This window comes from Sciurus vulgaris, assembly GCF_902686455.1.
Source record: "Sciurus vulgaris genome assembly, chromosome: 2".
Taxonomy (NCBI): domain Eukaryota; kingdom Metazoa; phylum Chordata; class Mammalia; order Rodentia; family Sciuridae; genus Sciurus; species Sciurus vulgaris.
The window spans coordinates 15046477-15068028 of record NC_136462.1 but is presented as its reverse complement, the minus strand read 5'-3'; the positions used below and the strand labels follow the sequence as shown (position 1 = coordinate 15068028).

Here is a 21552-nt window from a genome sequence, read left to right as displayed (position 1 = left end):
TTTGTTTGCAGAATCATTGAAAACTTACATGAAATTAATCAAAAGAACAACTGTGCTAAAATACCAACTGGACTCCCATTACTGATAACCCAGGCTCAGCCTCATCTACGACGTCTTCTGTGATCTGGCTCCTGCCCACATGCTGGCCCCCGACAGGTCTGTCTGTGGCCATCACGGGCACCCTCCACCCCAGTGATGGCCAACTTTCTCCATGTACCCTTCACTCCCACACCCGAGGCTTCACACACTCTGTTCCCTCTGCTGGGAAGGCCTTTTCCACCCAGTCCCTCTGCCTTTGAAGCACCCATTCCACCCTCGGGATCCAGGTCAAACAGTGCCTCCTCACTGGAGGCCATTTACAGAACAGGAGCAACGCCTCCAGTGGAAAGGCAAGGACAAATACACAGAGCTCACAAGTGCGGAAAGACGTACTGCCGGCCAGGAAACTTCTCCTTTCGAGACGGGCAAAAAAACAACAGTAACAGCAGCTGCCAGACCCTTTAAATATTTAATTGCTGATTCTTACAACAACCCAGCAAATTAAGTGGAGAGTTAAGCAATTTGCCCAAGTTCATACCATCGATGATTGCTACGACAGATACTCAAACCTGATTCTGCGCCTCTCCAAAGCCTCAACAGGGAACAGGAGGATGATTTCAGACCTAACCACACTGCCAACACTAACAAAGACACGCAACGTCCAATCCATTGCCCAACAGCCTAAACCCTAAAATGCGTAAGGCTCTGGGTTAGATGCGGAACGGAATGCAGAGTGGTATAAAGTGCACTCTGGAGGATGTATGGGCTGTTCGGAGCCCCCTGTGGCCTTGAGGGGGAGTGGGGCTGGCGACTCTTGCTCCTTGATGATCTTGAGTTCGTTAAAGAATGATGGTGTGTGTGTGTGTGTGTCTGCTGCATATAAAATTTTACCTATGAAGGACCCAGTTAATCAAAGTTTTACTTTCCTTAAAACTAACAAAAATAATAGTATAATAGCTAACCCAATTTGGGAAATTTTAAGAACAATTCCAAGGTAATTCTTGAAATAACAACTATGTTTGGCTTTGTGTCGAGCTCAGAAAGGACTTGCTCCCCCTTCCCCTCCCCACACCTGGTGAGGGTTCAGAGCTATAGCATTGTGATTTTTCACTGTTCACATAGGACGTGAGTCAAAGTAGCATTTATCAAGGCCAGGCTGACCATCTAGTGCCCTGCCCAGGAAGACTTTCTGGCTCCCTGGAAAGTGCCCCATCACAGACCTCCACATAGGTGCCTGACTCTTGTTTGGCTTTATCCTGGGCCCACCCGCCTGAGTCCCAGACTCCGGACCTGGGTGGGGCCGCGATAAAAGTTAAAAGGTGGCTATTTCTAAATTTGGAAATCTAATATGCCTCACAAAACCTGATGAAGAACTATCAATGAAAATAAATCAGAACAGTCTAGAGTGATACTAAGGAAGTAATTTCCTCCGATCTTATTTGGCAGTGTAAAAGATGGCTTTGTGAAGTGCAGCAGCAGGAACCGAGCACAGCGACACGCACTACCCTCACAAGCAGCTCACCTGTGAGTGCTGACCCACAATTTAGAAGGACACCACAGGAACCGCGAACGTTTGGTATTTTGTGCTAACCCGTGTTTGTGAGCTCTTGCGTCCAGCGTGCCAGGGTCCCTGCTTATGTACTGAATGTGGGCAGGGAGGCAGAGCAGCTGAGTGGGAAAGCCCTTGGGATCTGCTCAGGTGGGGCCCTGGTGGTGGGCGCCCGAGGGCCTTCCCAGCTCCCGGGCGGGGGCGCCTGCACAGAGAGCTGGGGCAGACTGGCTGCCAACCACCCGAAGAAAAGTGAGCATCTGTCCCCAGGTAAGAAAGCAGATCAGCTGGGGTTGGTGGGGGCAGGTATGGTTAAATGAAATGTTAAACTAGAAGACAGTTTGGCAGTCCATGGATTAAAATGATAAGACCTCCTGAGTGACGTGCCCAAATGCGTGGTGAGAGAAGTGAGATGGAGACCAGAAGCCAGGTAAGTCAGCTGTGCACAGGATGACAGGGAGGGTGAAGCAGGCCCCATGCGGCCCCCCTGGGCGAGGGGGCACAAGATCCATCTAGCTGACCGCTCAGAAGGGACAGGGGATTTCTTTCAGGTTCCCATGTGCTTGAAGGAAATCTACCGTCATCCACACTCACCTACATTTCTAATGGCTTACTGCATGAAAATAATGCGGGTTGGGCCCTGACTCTCCTGGCTGGTTTCCCAGGCAGGCCAGTCTTGGAAGGTGGTGTATCTCTGCAAAAAACAGCCAGTGGTTTTGGGCTGAGTCACTGTCCCTGAAAATGAATGTTGTGACTGGCCTGACGTAGTTCAGTGGGGTCTGATCCCTGCCACAATGCTGGGTCTACAGTTGTGCACATGCTAGAGCTGAGAGACCCCCAAACACCGCAAAGCTCCTCAGACAACACTGGAAGGGCTGAGGATGAGTGGAACCAGTTCACGTGACTGTTCCACCAGCTGTCCAGCACTGCCTGGGGCCTCACTAATTGCAAATACTCAATCAATGTCATTTGAATGAATGATCTAATTACTCAATTGTTACACAAAAAAATACATGATTTCTTAGATCACCTGGCTTACCTAATTGCTGTATTGACATGCTATTCATGGGCTCATCAGAAAAAGATATAGATTTTTCCAATTCACCCAAAGATGGAAAAGGCCATGAGAGGTTCTAGAATACTTTGCCATTCAGAGTGTGGTCCAGGACAGGCAGCCTTAGAGTCTCCTGGGAGCTCTTAAGAAACAGAACCCCATGTTCTCCACTCACCCTAGACCCCGTGAATCCAAGTCTGAATGTAGCTAGGTTCCCGGGAATTCATGTGCAAAGTTACGTTCAAGAGGCAACAGGGCAGCTGCTAACTTTCCATCCTAACTTTCAATGGTCTGATTCTACAAAAAGAAGAAAAAAAGCTCCCAGAGGAAGAGTTCCCTTAGCTCTTCTCTTAGAAAAATTCTACCTGCGTTTATTTCACTCCAATGAGTGTTTTGCTTTGTTTTGAGACGAGGTCTTGCTATGTTGCCCAGGCTGGTTCTGAATGCAGGGATCCTGTGGCTCTTCCGCCTCAGCCTTCTGGGTAGCTGGGAACAGAGGTGTGCTCACCACGCCCGGCTCCAATGAGAACTGCAGGCACATGCAGGGGGCATCCTGTTCTGAAGCCCCGTGGGAATTCTGGAAAACCATCTGTACTAAGCTCACAACTGAGGGGCACTGCTGTGGTCTGGAACAGGACACTTCTCTTCCCCAGATGGCTTTCTATGGGCTGGGCTATAACCCTGTCCAGGGTGTCCACGTCTCCAGTGAGGGTCTGTCAGGTGGCCAGAGTGTACAACCTGAGGGACACCATTCACCAAGGCCCCCCACTGAGTAACCATCACACTGCCATTGTGGGTGCTGAAGACCCATAGGTCTGCCAGAACAGGCAGGTAAACAGGAACTGGGTTCAAGACATCTGGGAGAGTTTGGCATTATGCCTGCCACCAAAACTGTCATCAAGGTCACACGATTTTGAAGTGGGCTCTGGCCTCACAACTCTGCTAGCCGACTTGAGCTTATGGGCCACTGATCAGAAACCCCTAGTCTCTAGGCTTTCCGGGGTCAAGTCTGAGTACTCAGCTTCTGTAAAACCCACGTTTCATGCCAGCTGCTGCTCAGGGGCAACAGAAGCAACGAAGAAGGACCTGAGATTGGTCCTGTCATCCAGGTACCCTCCCTCACACGGGAGCCCCTGTGAGTGGCTGGCCCCAGGGGTCCGCTGGGAAACTGCTGTCTGGGAGTGATTTAATCAACACAGAAGTTCTAGAAACTTGGCTGCTTTTAACACCAGGGTTGCTCCAGAAGGAGATGTGGCACCACGCGCCAGCACACCTGGGGGCTCATCTGGCCTTCTCCCATTCTGGTCAGCGAGTGTGGGGTCCAGTTGTCCCACCCCAGACTCTGATCTGCTCTCCTGGAAAATCAAAACCACATTTATTTAGTAACACAAAGTATCCTGAAGCCAAAGTATGAGGAGGTGTTGGGAGGCGGCCCCTTGCTCTCAGGGGCTCGGCAGCCCCTTATCCTCCGCTGGGAGGCTACGTGGCTGGGTGTGAAAGGCGGAGCTGGGGACGAATCCACAGCCCGTCTCTGATTTGGCTGCGACCCTGGCATCCTATGCCTGCCCCTCTCTATGACTGGCAGGGACTCCTGCTAGATCCCATATCAGTTACGTTTTGCTTCTCATTTCAGTCAAAGTGTCAACAATCTGGAATACACCCCCATCCTTCTGGCAGTATTTTTAGAATAAACAAACAACTGACATATTTAGCTGGAATAAATCACCTCAAGATACCCCACTTTGACCCATTTTTTGCTCCCGCTTCAACCAGTGATCTTAACTCTGATTAGCATCCTGGAGCTGGAGCCCACGCTGGGAACGAGGTGCTCAGGTCCAACTGTGAGCACCTCTGGGCTCCGCCACCCATGGTTAAAGGCTCCTCCAGTCCCCACATGGGACGTTTTAAAGGAAGGGGTCACTGCACGTTTGCTGTCCTCAAAGCAACAATCTACTGAGAGAAAGGACCTGAGGGCTGCCTGAGGCGGAACAGCTGCGCCCAGGTTTGGTAAACAGGTTGGTGGCAGGTGCATGGGGTGTGACAAGGGCGGCAAGTGCAGAGAAAACCCAAATGGGCAGCAGAGGCACACAGGCAGGCAGACGCGCTGAGCCATCCTGAGGCACTAGGCCAGCCAGTGGGGCTGTGGCTTCCGCCCACTTCAAATCCGCAGCAGGTCAGGCACCAGGCTAGGTACTGGGGGGGTTCCAGAACGCTCCTGAATGAATCCCTACTTTGAACTGAGGAATGACACAGCCAGGAGAACTTGGAAGGAAAAGCATCAGAGTAACTAGACTTTCCAGATGCCACCCCTGGAGTGGTGGCTCTGGTGGGGGCACGGCTATGGTTCTCCCCCTGCCCCTCCCAGCCCTCCAGCCTTCTGCACCCAGGGCCGCTGGCCAGAGCTGTGTTCTCTGGCCAACTGGGAGACTGGCATGTCCTGAGGATTTCTTTCCAGCACACTCAGAAAAAACTAAACAGGGAGGACTTTTCTGGAAAGGACACTAGATACTCCATGAGGATTTTAAACTGGGACAAACAGCCACCTGCCTGGTACTGATCAGGTGGAAACGGGGAGAAGGGTTTGGACCAGCCTGGTTCAAAACCAGGTCCTGGCTGCTTTGGACCCTCCAGAAAAGAGACCCTTCTCATTAACAAATCTGGACTCAAATGCATTTATCCTCCATTTCTCTGTGAGTTCTTTCAGTTGGTTTTCAGCTTCCGGGCCACTTCTTCATTGCACAGTGGCCCCTGTCTCTCTCGAAAGGCATCCACATTTACTGAAGACACCACCACAGGCCCGCACCTCCTGCCAGACTGCAGAGATGGCTGTGGTGTGCCAGGAAACTGCTCCCCGGGCCAGCAGGTCCATCCCAGAAGAATGCTGGCTTAACGATCCAAGCCAGAGAATCACAAGGGCGGAAGGGTCCCCAATAATCTAATTTAATTCCAGGATGCTGGAAACCCTCCAACAGGCAAACTTCTCCATAAGAGAGGTAAAAAGATATGTTTTTTAATGTAGTAAAATATACCTATTATGAAATCTGCTATTTTGGCCACTTTAAGTGTGCAGTTCAGTGGCCCTGGTACATCCACATGGTTGTGCAAATGTCACCATGGCCATCTCATCCAGCAACACAGAAACTCTGGGCCTGCTGAATACCCCCCACAGCCCCCAGTGCTGGAGCTAGCATTCTCCTCCCTGCGTTTGACAACTCCAGAAATCTCTATAAACAGATTCACACCATTTGCCTGCTTGTGAGTGGCTTATTTCACTTGGTACAATGGCCTCAGTTTTCATTCACATTGGTATGTGTTGGGATCTTCTCCTTTTTAGGGCTGAATCATATTCCTGTACATATGCACCATATTTTGTTTATCCCTTATTTGCTGATGGACACTTGGGTTGCTCCTGCCTAAAATATCTATTCACAACCCTGCTTTCAGTTCTTTTGGGTAAAGACCCAGCAGCAGGACTTCCAGATCATGTGGGAGCTCTGTTTTTAATATTTTGAAGAACCACCATCTTGTTTCCAAGGAGGCAGCACCATTTTATACTCCCACAGGAGAGGATTCCAATTTCTCTACGTCGTGGCCAACACTGTGACCTTCTGTATGAATGTATTTATTTATAAGGGCTAACCTAATGGGTAGGAGGTAGCATCTCACTGTGGTTTCGATTAGCACTGCCCTAAGGATTAGCAACACAGAATCTTTTCATGTGTTTATGGCATATTTGTGTATCTTTTGGAGAAATGTAAGTTCAATTCTAAATCGGGTTGTTTCTTCCATCGTTTTGGGAAGCTGATCTTAAATAAGCTATTGTCTCACTAAATGACACTCCATGTCGATCTGGGGTGTCTTCCAGGCAGCCGCCCACCCTCCTTTGTAAAAAGACCCCCTTCCAGCTTGCACCCAAGGGATCAAGGGACTGTGGGATGGCATCCCTGGATTGGTCACTGTGACATCCTTCATCTAGACATTCCGCAGGCATCAGGGGACCGTCCCTTCCACATGTGTGTGAGCTGAAGGCCACGTGGGGAAGAACAGCCTCTTAGAAGTACTGTGTGCCTCCAGTCAGTTGATGGAGACTCATTTCAACATCTTGCCAGGTATCACAGTTAGGGACTGAACACTTACAAGAGTTGTCCCTACACCATAATGATTCAAATTTGTATCCGTATCCTTGAGAGGTTTCAAGTCACCTTCAAGGTGTCTCTTGTTAAGAAACATCCGATGGTTTCTTAAAGCGTGCTCTCATCTGATGACCTCCCCGAGAGCATGGGAATAGGGCAAACAGGAAAAAAGAAAAAAAAAAAAAACAAAAACATTTAAATCAATCAAAAGTTTGCTGGAGAGTTGCATAACCAGTTTATCTGAGGGCAAGGAACTCAAGCCCTGGCAGTGGCTTCTGAGTCAAAATGCTAACGTCTTAGTAAGACTGTAGTCCTCAAACGCCACCAGCACCGCAAGACCATCCACTATCTTCCGAAGACAAAGAGCAAAATAAAGCAAAATGACAACAAAGAACAAAACCCAAACTGTCAGTTTTCATCTCAATATTTTTCTAAAAATAAATTTCGACAGCAGAAACAAAGTCTGATAGCTTGATCAAAGCCCTGGCCTGACAGAGCACCTTGCTGTTTTTAGAGAGACAATTATTCCAAATGTCACTTGGCACCTGCTTCTATCTTTTTGGGCCAGTAAGGAAAATTACTAAGTAAAATGTATTAATCAAGGAAAATTTCTGCAACGTTTCAAAAGAAGGAATTCCAGGCTCTTAAACCAAGTATAGTCCATTGTGAATCTTTCAGAATTAATGAACACTGCTCAATATAAAAAATGGGTATGCTGTTGAATTTTATTTGGGGAAAAACTTATAGTGTGTAGAGACAATATAATTAGTATTAACTTTTCATATGTTTGTTGATCAATTAAATTTCTTCTACTGTGAATTGTCTTGTTCAGTTCCTTAGCCTATTTATTGAACTGGTTATTTGGTTTTTTGGTGTTAAGTTGTTTGAGTTCTTTATATGTCCTGGAGATTAGTGCTCTATCTGAAGTGCATGTGGTAAAGATTTTCTTCCATTCTGTAGGCTCTCTCTTCACATTATTGATTTCCTTTGCTGAGAAGAAGTTTTTTTCATTTGAATCCATCCCATTTATTGATTCTTAATTTTTTTCTTGCATTTTAGGAGTCTTGTTAAGGAAGTCAAGTCCTAAGCCGACATGCTGAAGATTTGGGCCTTTTTTTTCCTCTGTTAGGCACAGGGTCTCTGTTCTAGTGCCTAAGTCTTTGATCCACTTTGAGTTGATTTTTGTGCAATGTGAGAGATAGAGGTTTAATTTTGTTTTTTAACATATAGATTTCCAGTTTTCCCAGCACCATTTGTTGAAGAAGCTATCTTTTCTCCAATGTATGTTTTTGTTGTCTTTGTCTAGTGTGAGATAACTGTATTTATGTGGGTTTGTTTCTGTGTCTTCTATTCTGTACCACTGGTCTTCGTGTCTATTTTGGTGCCAATACCATACCATTTTTGTAACTATTGCTCAGTAGTATAGTTTAACGTCTGGTATTGTGATACCACTTGCTTCACTCTTCTTGCTAAGGATTGCTTTGGCTATTCTGGGTCAACAAACATATGAAAAAATGTTCACCATCTCTAGCAATTAGAGAAATGCAAATCAAAACTACTCTAAGATTCATCTCACTCCAGTTAGAATGTTTATTATCAAGAACACAAGCAATAATAAGTGTTGGTGAGGATGTGGGGAAAAGGATACACTTGTACATTGCTGGCGAGACTGCAAATTGGTGCAACCACTATGGATATTCCTCAGAAAACTTGGAATGGAACCACCATTTGACCTAGCTATCCTTGGTTTATCCCCAAAGGACTTAAAATCAGCACATTACAGTGACAAAGCCACATCAATGTTTACAGCAGCTCAATTCACAGTAGCTAAAATGTGGAACCAACCTAGATGCCCTTCAACAGATGAACGGATAAAGAAAATGTAGTATATATACACAATGGAATATTACTCAGTCTTAAAGAAGAATGAAATTATGGCATTTGCAGGTAAATGGATGGAACTAGGGAGTATCATGCTAAGAGAAATAAGTCAATCCCCCAAACCAAAGCCTGAATGTTTTCTCTGATAAGCTGATGCTGATCCGTTGTGGGAGGTGGGGGTAGGGAAGAGTGAAAGAACTTTGGATTGTGCACAGGAGAGTGAGGGAAAGGGTGGGCGGTAGGCATGGGAAGGATGGTAGAATGAGACAGACATTATTAACCTATGAACATGTATGATTACACTACTGGTGTGACTCAGCACCATGTACAGCCAGAGAAATGAGAAGTTATGTTCCATTTGTGTACAATGTATCAAAATGCATTCTACTGCAAGTATAACTAATCAGAAAAAATTAAAAAATAAAAATGTTAACTTTTCATCCTTTTGTTTAGGTATTTAATAGTCGAAAGGCTTAAAAAACAATTTTTCAATATAAAAATCCAGTTCAGGAAGAATTTTTTAAAAAAGAAACAAAACAAAAAACTAAGACTCCAATAGAAATGGCAGATAGAGGTTCAACTATGTCATAAATTATATCACAAGTGCATGACCCAAACACTTGAGACAGAAGGCAGAGATTACCAGATTAACCATAAAAGGAAGACTCAACTATGTTATCTGCAAGCATAGAACATTTAGAGACACGTGGATGAGAGTTTTCGTGAAATGATAAACAAGACCAATCCCATTTTTAAAAGTACAATGAATTCAGAGCAAGATCCAACCTTAGATGTACAAAAGTGTAAAACATCAGCACATTTCAAAGTCAATTAAAAGCAGCCAGAGAGAAAACACAGATGATAATAGAATGAACAACCAAACTCAATAATTACAAAAAAGGAGCAAGATCACTTGTGCTATGAGATATTTAAGCTGAGAATGGTCTATTCAGTTTGAAAACCTCTCTTGAAAGTAAAGCCAAATGCATTTTTTAGACATAAACAGAAAGCTTGCCAGCAAGAGCTCACTAAAATTTCTAGGGTAATCACTGAATGACCACTACCAAAACAGAATGTTTCTTTTCCATTTGTAAAGGAAAATATGTAATAAAAACCTAATCAATCTAAAAGAAAGTAGAAAAGGAGAGGAATAAGATATTGTGACAATGCAGGTCATATTGAAAGCAGAAATGAGATGGTAGATGTATATAAAACAAATAGTTCAGTATTTAAATAAATGGAAATGAACAAGAATGTCAGCCTGAGTTAAAAAAAAAAAAATCAATTCTATAACGAATACGAGAGTATATCTAAGCTAGGAGCAGGGGTGCACGCCTGTAATCCCAGCAGCTCGGGAGACTGAGGCAGGAGGATCATGAGTTCAAAGCCAGCCTCTGCAAAAGCAAGGCAGGCATTGAGCAACTCAGTGAAACCCTGTCTCTAAATAAAATACAAAATAGGGCTGGGGATGTGGATCAGTGGTCGAGTGCCCCTGAGTTCAATTCCCAGTACAAAAAAAAAAAAAAAAAGAAAAGAAAAAAAAAGAAAAAAAGAGTTCATCCAAAACATGAAAAATTCAAAGAAAATAGACAAAAATATTCCTAGCCTATAAACATATCAGTGTATGTTTGGGTGTTGTGTACACGTACATACAGGTGTACGTGCACACATTTGAATCTATGTATATGCACACATTTATGAAGATATGTATATTGATGTGTGTATATATCACAGAAAATAGAACTTGAGGCAAAATACATTATGTATCTTACAACACAATAACAAAGGGTTAGGTGTTCCATGAAGACATAGCAATTCTAAAGTCATGTGTACCTTAATTGCACAGCTTTAAAAATACATAAAGCAAAAATTGCCATAAATGTGCAGAGAAATAGGTCAAACTGCCATCCTAGTACAAGATTTCAGTACACTTCCTCTTAATAATTGATAAAGTAGACAAAAAAACCAGTGAGAATAAAGATCTGAATAGTACATTTAGTAGCTTAACCTAACAAAATATATAAAAATTATCAAGAAATGCAGAAAATTCTTTTCAAGTGCACATGAAATAGTTACAGGAAGTGATCACAGGTGGGCCCTAAAGAAAATTCAACAAATTTCAAATTCTGATAGATTATAGTCTATGACCACAATTCAATGAAGTTAAAAGTCCGTAACAAAAGATGAACTGAAAAACTAACATATTCAACAATCATAAAACACAGTTCTAAAAGAATTAATGGGTCAAAAAGAATGACAGAAAATTTTAAAGTATTTAGAACTAAGCCATAATAAAAATTTCACACATTGAAACTTGTGGTTTGCAGCTAAATTACTATTTAGAGGGAAATTTTTAGACTTAAATGCTTAGGTCAGAAAGTAAAAAAGGCGAAAAATCGAATCAACTAAACTTCCAGAAAGAAGAAAATAGGGAGGAAATAGTGAAAATGAGAACAAAAATCCACGGAAGAGAAAATAAACATACAATTAGACATTACAAAACCTGCTGGAGAAAGGAAAGGCTTCTTAAACTGGACGCCAGGAGGACTGCCCATCAAGAAAATGAGCGGTGATTCAACGATTTGAACATTAAGAACTTGTGCTCATGGAAAGACAGCTCAGAGAAAGCAGAGGCAAGCGTGACAACCTGGAGAAGACTCCAAGCAGACCTGTGACCTGGCACACAGCGCAGTCTCACAAGATGATCGGCAGAAGGACACCCCAACTAGAGGAGAGGAGAGGCTTCTCTGGAGAAGCTCCTGCATGCCTCGCGAAATTAAATGACCAACAAGTAGCAAGACGTGCACCCTCGTCAGTGAACATGTAACTGGACTCACAGTGGGATGCTTTAGCCTACGGCCATACTGCCAAAACACCGGGTCAGGCAGCACTCGGCAGGGCGTGTGTAGCCACGGCGGCTCTCAGGCACTGTGGCTGCAGAGTGACCCGCTTTGGGACGCTGGGAAAGCTTCAGTAAAGTTAAAGATGCACATATCCTATGAGCTAACAATTTCACTCCCAGGGACATGCCAGGAGACCTGACGAGAACATTTACAGCAGCCCCTAACTGCAAACAACCCACATATGGATTTACAGTGACTGGACCTGGCTTATACAAGAAAATACAATTCCTGCACGCAAACAAATGAATCACTGTTGTACGCCATCAGAGAAGAACCTCAGGAACATAATTCTAAGTAATGAAAGCAGGTAGCACAAGGATTATATTGAATATGATTCCATTTTTTAAAAATATAAAATCTGCAAAACTAATACATTTGATTATTTTAGAGTACAGACACATATGGTATGGAGACATAAGAGAATGCTCAACATGGAATTCAGGACAGTGATTAGCCTGCCAGGTGAGGTGAGGGGATTGGCTGGGGAGGACACTCATGGCACGATCACACAGGAAATTCACACGCACAGGAAGTGCACATAAGTACACGTATGTGTCTACGTATAAATAAGACACCCAGACAATTCATAGGCAGCATTAATGTTCTTTTTCTTATGAAATACATATAACAGTTGTATTATTATTTTAAATGTTTAATAAATATTCTCTTGCTTTCATTCAATATTTAGTAACAACAATTTTTGGTTTGTTTATTTGTTTTTGGTACCAGGAATTGACCCAGAGGTGCTTACCACTGAGCTACATTCCCCAGCCCTTTTTATTTATTTTTAAATTTTATGACAGAGTCTTGCTGAGTTGCTTGGGACCTCACTAAATTGCTGAGGCTAGCTTTGAACTTGCAATCCTCCTGCCTCAGCCTCCTGAGCTGCTGGGATTACAGGCAGAGGCTACCATGTCCAATACCCATTAACAACAATTTTAAAGAATTCTAAAATATCATATTTGAAATCACTATAGTAGTGATAGTGGTAATAATATGAATCCCTACTGATTACTGAGTGACTGGCATGTTCAAATGCCTTCCATGCACTAGAAAAATCAATTCTTGCAGCAAATTCTGAGATGGGTTATTTTTGCAAATAAAATAATATTTATTACATGTTATTATTGCACATTTTGCAAATGAGGACATAAGATAGATAGATTTGGTGACTTACTGAAAGGTGGAGGAACTGGAGTCCGGAGCTAGGTTTGTCTGACTCTCGTTACTACAGAAGATCCTTCCACATTCCTTTCCTTCTATGCAGAATCCTATAACACCCAGAAAAAATGGCTGCTTCTCCAGAGTGGTGAGTTTATTTCTGCAGTTCCTTTAGGAAACAATTTCTGGTTCTCACAATCCCTACATGTAGAAAATTCTTCCCAGTTGTTCAGTCTCAGTTCTGCTTAGAATGATAAAATGGCTGAGATGTTGCCTCTTAGCATACAGCATGTTGGTCCTGTTCATCTTATTTGAAGTCCTTAAACACCACTTTTACCATTTCATGGTGACAATTAGGATGGTGTATTCATCAGCTTTCATCACTATAATGAAATACTTGAAGCAGTTAACTTATAAAGAGAAAAGGTTTATTTTGGCTGATGGTTCTGGAGGTTCCAGTCCAAGATTGAGTGACGCCCTGCCCCAATGCTTTGGGCCTCTGACAAAGGCAGCACACCATGACAGGAGCTCAGGGTGAAGCAAACCTCTCACATCATGAGCCAGGAAGCAAAAAAAGGCAGGATGCAAGGGGCTGAGCCAGGGTCCCATAATCCCCCTTGGGGTCATACCCTCAAATGGCCTAAGGAGCTCCCACAGGCCCCATCTCCTAAGGTCTACACCGCCTCCTAAAAGCAGGACTCTGGCTGGACACCAAGCCTTTAGCACATCGACCTTTGGGGGACATTCATCGAGACCACGGCAGATGATATGTGGTTTGAGTACAGTCTAAGTGTGTCCCCAAGGTTTCACAGGTTGGAAGCATGGTCAGGGCACAGTCATGCTGGGAGGTGGCAGATCTTGTGGGAGGTAACTGAGTCACTGGAGCAGGCCTTGGAATAAAGTGATGGAATTCTTGCGGACCCCAGCTAGTTCTCAAGAGTGAGTTGTTAGAAAAGAACAAGGTTGGCCCTCCCCTTGTTCTCTGAGTTCCTGTCTTACCAAGTGATCTCTCTCTCTCACAGGGCTCCACCATGACGCCATCTACCATGATGTCATGTAGCCAAGGGGGCCCTTACCAGAGATGAGCAGAACCACCATGTGAGCTAAATAAATCTCTTTTCCTTACGGATGCTAACCCAGCCTCAGATTTTTTGTTATAGCAACGGAAAACAGACTAACATAGACAAGTACCACTGGTGAGATCAGCTGCTCCTGAGAAGGCTTTCAGCTGTCTGATCTGGCAACTGCTCAACAGGTGGACAAGAGTGGCCCTAACTGGAAGACTTTTCACTTCCCTATAGCAAGGCCTGACAAAATATCAACCATGTACACTGGAATGTGTGGCTAGAAGACCCAAGAAACTCAAAGCAGTCCCAGGCTCCAGAGATTCTACAGTTCTGCTGGGGACAAAGCTTGTCACAAACAGATAACATCACACAGTGGTTGGGACAAGCACCCACTCATTATTGTTTACATTGGTGTTGAAATGTTTCACCCACGTTGGGAAGAAACCATGGGATTCTACACCTGGCCTCAACTTTAAATAAGTATTCTTGGGAAGAAATTCTCATCCAAAGGAGGAAATATAAATAAATATTTTAAAGGCAAACAAGTCATCGGCTGCTCTCAGCCCTGCAGCCATGTGCTCTGCTTTTCCAGCTTAAGGCTTAACATTAAAATAACAGGCTTGCATTCCTCAAATATCTCCACTGCTGTTCCTTAGTTCTACTACTCAAAAAGGCTGTCAGCTGCTGTCACTTGGAGGCACCACCATACTAGTCACCACTGTTTACTGCTTACTGTGCCATGTGGCAATTAGTTTATAAGCCTCCTCTTGGACAACACCCTGGGCTGTGGGGGCAGGAACCACACACAAGAGTCTAACGGGTGTGTGTGTGTGTGTGTGTGTGTGTGTGTGTGTGTGTGTGTGTGTGTGTGTGTGTGTGCGCATGTGTGGCCTGTGCCCCTGCTGGGGTGGGGCAGCAGGGAACGGCACCTTACAGATACCAATGGGAAAAACTGAGTTCACTTGTATCAGGTTGTACTTTACTGTATCTGGATGGGTAAAACACCAAATATTTGAAAAAGTATTTTAACCATTTTAAGTCTCCCTGGGTTAAACATCTTGGGAGAAAATCCAGAAATGTATGGTTGTGCAAAAGAGCAAGTCTGAGATCTCCAAGCAGCAAGACACGCGGCAAGCTCTTCAACTCCCTCTCTTTTGTAGCTGAGGCTACAAAAGCAGGCTCTAGGCAGAGGTTTCCTGGATTATAACAAGAATTCTCTGGATGGTGAGAAGAGAAATGCCCTTTCACTGAAGACAAGGAAACGTTTGTGATGGAAATGTGTGAACCGATTTCCAAGGAGAGCTGCTGAAATGCACTGATTAAAAAACACAGTGAGGTGATGAGGCAGAGAAATAAAGCCAGAGCTGACCCACTTCAAAGTTTGCCACCCCACTGACTTCTGAAAGTGAAGACAGCCTGAAGGGCCCCCTTGGGCATCCTTCCTCCTCCCCCACCCCAAGCCATCCTGCCACTGGCTCTGCCACCCTGTCGACAATTAGCCCTTCCAGCCTGCAGAGTACGAGCTATTTCTGGCCACCGTGTACAGGTTACCAAGTTACCACCACTGAGGATGAAATGGTAACCCAGTAGCCCTAAGACAATGTCCTCCTCCACAGAGCCGACCCCACAGGTATGGGTTCAATGAATTCCAGATTCATGAGCCCATTAAAAATGTGATTCAGGGCTGGGAATATAGCCCAGTTGGTAGGGTGCCTGCCTCGCAAGCACAAGGCCCTGGGTTCAATCCCCAGCACCACAAAAAAAAAAAAAAAAAAAAATGTGATTCAGAAAAAAGATGTGAAATAAATGGGTAATTCAAGCATATGACAGGTTATAATGATGATTCTTAGAATGTGTACAAATTTTGGTTGACTCACTAAGGAATTCCAATTCCCAGAGAGTAAAACCAAGGTTCACAGAGGTAAGGGATCTTGATCAAAGCTGCTCAAAGCCAGAGCTCAGGGCAGCCCCTAGAAAAACAAGACAAACCAGCTACAGAGCCACTCTTGCAGATTCCATCCCTGGAGTTCAAGAGACCCTTCACTGTGTCCAAGTGCATTGTATTTACTTAATACTTTTCTTAAAACTGGCTAAACATTTTTGTCTCCCCTGAGCAATAATTTTCATGAAATCATGCTTTGATAAACAATATTTTTTTCAATGTACACTTAAAATATATAACTATTAAAATATTCATCTACAATCCACATAAAATCATCCTGTATGCTCCAAGAGTACACACAGGGACAGAATGGCTGAAGCAGTTTACCTAAACAGGGACGACCACATGCCACATTAGGATGACCTAGCGGACCAAGATTGTTTTTCAGTATTAGGAAGAAAAACCCAAGAGTAAAGGAGATTTTATGTCATTTACTCCAAGGCTGTCCATGAGGAGCTCGCTGGACAGACTGGAAAGAGAAGGGGGAAGGAGCTCATTGAACAACCTCTGAGAAGGGAAAACCAGAGGCCAGGATCACTTACATGAAATTCTCCGGGTACTCGCTCAGGGCCATGTCAATGATGTTGAGAGCGTCATGGTGATGCTTTTGTGCTGACAGTAAGAGGGCAAGGAGGTGCAGGGAGTTGGCATCATCGCCTTGCAGTTGAAGAGCTTGGCGGACGTACCCTAGAGCCTCTGGTATCTGGTTCAAAACAAAACCAAAAAGAACTTTTAAACACATGCAGTCACACGAGGAAGAAGGCACTGCTGTGATGTCCGGCTCTGAATGTCAGGACCTGTTTGGCACTGGGCCATGTTCGTACCTTAAGCCAGTCTTCATGGTGGCCCAGGCTATAAACCACAAGCAGGAAAAGAGACGGAGCGAGCGGGTTGGACCGTGAGGGGAAATGAGGGTCCTGCTTTTCTATACAACCGCCACTACCAAATCTCTATTTCTCCCTCATAAACATTTTCTCGTTTTTTCCAGGAAATGGATCTACTTTTGATTATGTCCAAGATGATTTCACTGTAGCTGGAAACATGTACAAGCTGCCAGGGGTTTTTAGTGGAACTAAACTGCTGTGGCTGAACTATTCTCATTTTTTATAGTATTTCTGAAATTAAAATACTTAATAAGTCATAAAAATTTTAACAGAGCTTTCTAAATGATCAGATATTTAGATCTCCATTTGACATCAAGGAAATAGGAAAAAGAAAAACACAATCCCCCGCCCCCGACACCTTTCCAAACTATAACCCGAAATAACTGGAAGCAAGAAACAAATTGCAATGTACATACAAAGTAGATGTATCCAAATTCAGGTGGGACCAGATACAACCTTAACAAATGCAACAGCTGTCCAAGATGTCCTTCACAACCACCCAAGCACAGGGCTGACACCATATAGACATGGTGGGTATCTGAATACCCAAGAGTCCAGGCAGGCTTAACAGGAAGTAGGGGGAATGAGAATCTGAAGTTGGATTTCAAAAGAGAGCTGGGGACAGAAGCGTTCTTGCACAACCACTCCATGGACTCCTCATCTGGAATCCAGCACTGGATGGGGGCCTCTGCTCAGCTCACGTGCTTCTCTCTAAGCCCTGGGTAACCTCGACCCTTACTAGAAACCAAGACTTCTCTTTCTCAAACCTATTCCTTTTCCTTCTTGAGCTTCCATTCTATGTGGATTGAGATGATAAATGCTTTCTGCTTTGGAACCCAGCATCATGGTGGCCAAGGTGGAAGGGAGAACAGCTGACCCCATCCTTCATTTATAAGGAGGGACCAAAGTCCAGGTGTGAAATGGCGTTAGCAGGTCACTCAGCTATTGAGCGAGAAGAAATGACTCTAGATCTTCTGATTCCTCTCCATGCAATCTTCCTGGTCAAATGGCACTGGCTTCAAAGGCAGGAGGTCACGACTGCTTTGTCCCTGGTCAGCAGGGAAACACGCACTGAGAGCTCTGGTGTTTGGATACCACATGCGGCTGCACCACCAGCCTCTCTGTACTACGCACTCCCCACACGACAACCTTCCCTGGGAACAGCACTCACCCTGGTGCCACGGGAAGGGGCAAAAGGCAGGCTGTATCATAGACTTGATTTGCAGGGATGACCAGAGAATTAGAGATAAACTGGGCTCAAAAATCAGAGGACAGCCGACCCGAGGGAATTCAGAGGTGGCTCCTTCATTCCACTAGTCTTACTGGGTGCTGAACACTTGTCAGGCAGTGTGCCAAGTGCCAGGCCCATCAGCTGGCCCTGAAAGCGATGACACACTTGGGTCCTGTTCTCCTGGAATTTTAAGTCCAATGGGGAAAACTAATAGTGAAGAAGAGGGCCAAGCAAGAGCAGGGAGAGCAGGCTGCTGAGGCTTCGCAGATCAGGGAGAAGCTCTTGCTTGGCGAAGGGGAGACCAGTCAGGGCTCAGCCCACATGTGGCACAGCAGCAGCTCCTGAGCTGCACCCTCCCAGGTGAGAGGACCTTTATGGGGGAGGCATCTTGGTGTCCTCTATCCCCTGATGGCCAATGGGAGCCACTCCTCAACTGGGAAGTCGGACACATGCTTTAGCCCAGGCCTTCCAGGGGAATGGCACGTCTGGAGAGCTGACCTTTGATTCACCCTCCTAGTCAGCGGTCAGGAATGTACGAGGGTCACCACCAGTGTCTTGCACCTGGTGGGCAGGCAGGCATGTGGCTAGAGTCTCCAGAACAGCTGGGAGGGGACAGGAGGATAGCAGACTGTCAGAGGCAACTTACTGTCTTTGGAAGGATGAAGGCCAGCAAAGCTTGTCCCTCTAGCACGGAGAACACGGTTGCGTCTCCTGCCAGCGGTCACTGAGTGCAACTGTTCATGTCTTCTGTGCACTTTAAGGGACCTGTTGTCTTTTGTTTAGATCTGTTGGCATCTTCCTGTCAATGACGGATGCCCTAATGACAACCAGGCTCCACCCAGTGACTGAATCCCCACTATGCAGCTCGGCATTGGGCTCTGCTACCCTAGCAAGAGACAAAGGCTCTTTGATGACTCCAGGGACCAGGGTACATGCCATGTCCTGCACCCCATGTTGTCCTCTGACCCCAGATCGAACCCACCAGATTTGTAAATTGAATCTCCAAAAGTAGATTCTGGAACACCCGTGTCTTCACAGCTGCTGCTCAAACTGACCAAAATGCCAGAGTCTCCTCTGGAAGGAGGCCCTGGCTCCAGGTCAGCCTCAAGCGGATAAAGGAAGATCACCTGCCACCTCACACTGAGGAGCTGAGGGAACTGTACAGACACAGAGCGTGCGCCAAGGTTAGGGAACATTAGGAGACTGACCTGTCTGGAGATGGCAAGCTGCAGAGCCAGGTAGAAAGCTGCTTGGTGATCAGTAGGTGACAGGCTGTGGGCCCTGAAAAAGTATTCATGGCCATTAGTACAATGGGCGAGGCCACTTTTACTTCCCTATCAAACAAGCAAGTCTCCATCACACCTCATCTTTAGGCCTCGGCCACGTATGTGGCTTTTGTAAGGAATCTCTCCTCCCTGTCCGCTAACCAACGCCAAGAGTTTTCCCTCTGACCGCTGTGTAGAGGAACGACCCGGCGCAGGTTTCTGCACCGTGTCTAGTATCTGAACGGCAGCCAGTGCTCCCAGGCCTATCAGAGGGACCATGAGTGGAGAATCCACAGGCCCCAGGAATGCCTCCCCAGCAAATGCTTTCCTCAAGCTGGGCAGGAAAAGCCCAGTGTCACACTGGGGCATGGAAAAGCCACGTGTGTTCTTGGGAAGGCGATGGCTGCTTTGGTTAAGTTTGGCTTGGCCTTAACATCACTTCATCCAAATTTCTGGATTTCAGAGAAACCATATGAAAATCAAAGACCCAGCTTTGCTTATAAAATGAGGTTTCCGTTTTTCATGAACCAGATGGGCAAAGAAAGACACCCATTCAGTCTTTTGAAGCTTCTACGAAATTTCATGCAGTTTACTAATTTGGTTCCTGCAACTGTTGTGGAAGACCGTGTGGTAGGCGCGAGGCCTGGCTTCACTAACTGGCCTTTGATGCTGCATGTGAAGAGGCTGTGCTGGCCGCCTGACTGACCACAAATGTCTTCTGCTTTTACACGGAAGTCAACTGTATTTCACCAAGAGCAACTCAAAGTGGGACCATGTACAGGACAAAATTCTGCACTCAACAGTCTGGCAGGAAGAGAAAAACAAACTTTTACTTTCCTTAGAAGAGACTTTGGAGCAGACTAATTACAAACGGTGGGACCCACATACAAACAAACCATCACACTGTTCTGTCTACGTTCTGTGATTAAAGGAGAATCTTCTACCAGCAGAAAGCAAAATCAAGATAAAACAAAAAACCAAGTCATTAAGGATTCAACTGCAGTAAACCTGCCAAGGGTGGTTTTCTATAAAAATAAGGCCTTTAAATTAACTGCATCTGTGGAGGCGGGAAGGTGGGTGGAGCAAAATGAGTCCCACAGGAGTCTAGCCAGAAAACACGTGAAGTCCACTAGTTGTGGGCACTGGGCAAAGGCAGTAGCTTGTGCAGGACTGGTGTCTGACCTTTCATTCATCTTACAAGCAAGGCAAACTCCCACTCTGGCTGTCCCGAGCAGCCTGACCCCAAGACGTGGTCTCCGATACCTCACCTGAGCCCAGGACGCCAAGGCAGAGAACTTGCCTGTTACCTTTGCAATGTCTTATTTCCACCAGAGGCTGCTCCTGTGCTCTGGTTTTATTTATTCACAAGTATTGTATTTCCATATGTTTGTGTGCAAAAGATTCTTCGTTGGTTCTTAAGAGAGACTGGAATGTCAAGGTTTCTGCCTCTCCCAATAATTCAGGGAAAATGATTACGAAATCAATTAGGAGGAGACTGGATTATTTAGAATTATTTATTTTTATTCATCTTTCAAAAATAATAAAGCTAGGTTTCTAACAGTCTTCAAAAAGAATTTCTGAGAGCTATAACTTTCCCAGCGCAGCTCACTGTCTTCTCAAATGGAGCTAAATCATTGTTGCCTCTGCGTAAGACCAGTTGAGTGACAGGTGGCCCTGGTCTGGCGAATTGAGTCTGGATAAAGACAGCTCTGCCAAAGGCCCCACCCTGAAAGGAAGAGAGCAGACCTCAGCACCTCTGAGGTGCGTGAACACAACACGGAAGAATCCCTGGCTGAAACGAACGCCCGACTGCCAGATCTCTAACGAGGCATACCCCAAGCACACACATCTGATTTTGAAAATTTCACTAATGAATTAAAGTGACTATTTTGGCTTATTAAAGAGAAAAGGAAATAAAAAGAACACCGAACAAAACAAGAAGCACACGGGCTGATCTTGTGTGGACCTCTCTCCAGTTCAGAACAGCTTCAGCAGCTAAGCATCCTGGGCAAAGTCCTCTCACCGGGGACCACCAAAAATGCAGGTACATGATCTAAAACACCCTACCAACCCCTTCCCACAGCAGGCTGCCACAAGAAACCCAGAGAATACAAACATCAGCACAAAGCACCTCCACACTCACTCGATCAGCTTCTCTTCCACGAGGAAGAGGCTGCCCATCCATCCCCCGTCTGTCCATCCAACTGCCTACATATCCATTCTCACTGGACAGCGCCAACTGTGAGGCCAGGCCTATGCCAGCCTCTGGGGAGCCTGGAAACGAAGTGTTCAAGTGCCTTTCCTCGAGGAGCCTTCGACCTGCCCACCAGAGAGCATGCTGGGCTGCTGCTGGAGAACACGGGCTGCCCAGACTGCCCAGCTGGACCCCAGCACGCCTGAGGTCCACCCAGGGCTCTCCTGGTTCCCAGCTCCAACATCCTTG

The 21552-nt window shown here is 45.4% G+C and overlaps 1 protein-coding gene across 10 annotated transcripts in view; it reads right to left on the bottom strand.

Annotated features, from left to right (window-relative positions):
• The window catches only part of TTC7B (tetratricopeptide repeat domain 7B), a 233159-nt gene that overhangs the window by 69047 nt on the left and 142560 nt on the right, over positions 1-21552 (bottom strand). For all 10 annotated transcript variants that reach the window (XM_079129545.1, XM_079129548.1, XM_079129541.1 and 7 more), the window contains 2 exons: positions 19053-19125; positions 16272-16432 (listed from right to left, as the gene is read on the bottom strand). In XM_079129545.1, the coding sequence (XP_078985671.1) occupies positions 16272-16432; positions 19053-19125 (234 nt within the window). The remainder of the gene's footprint in view (positions 1-16271; positions 16433-19052; positions 19126-21552) is intronic.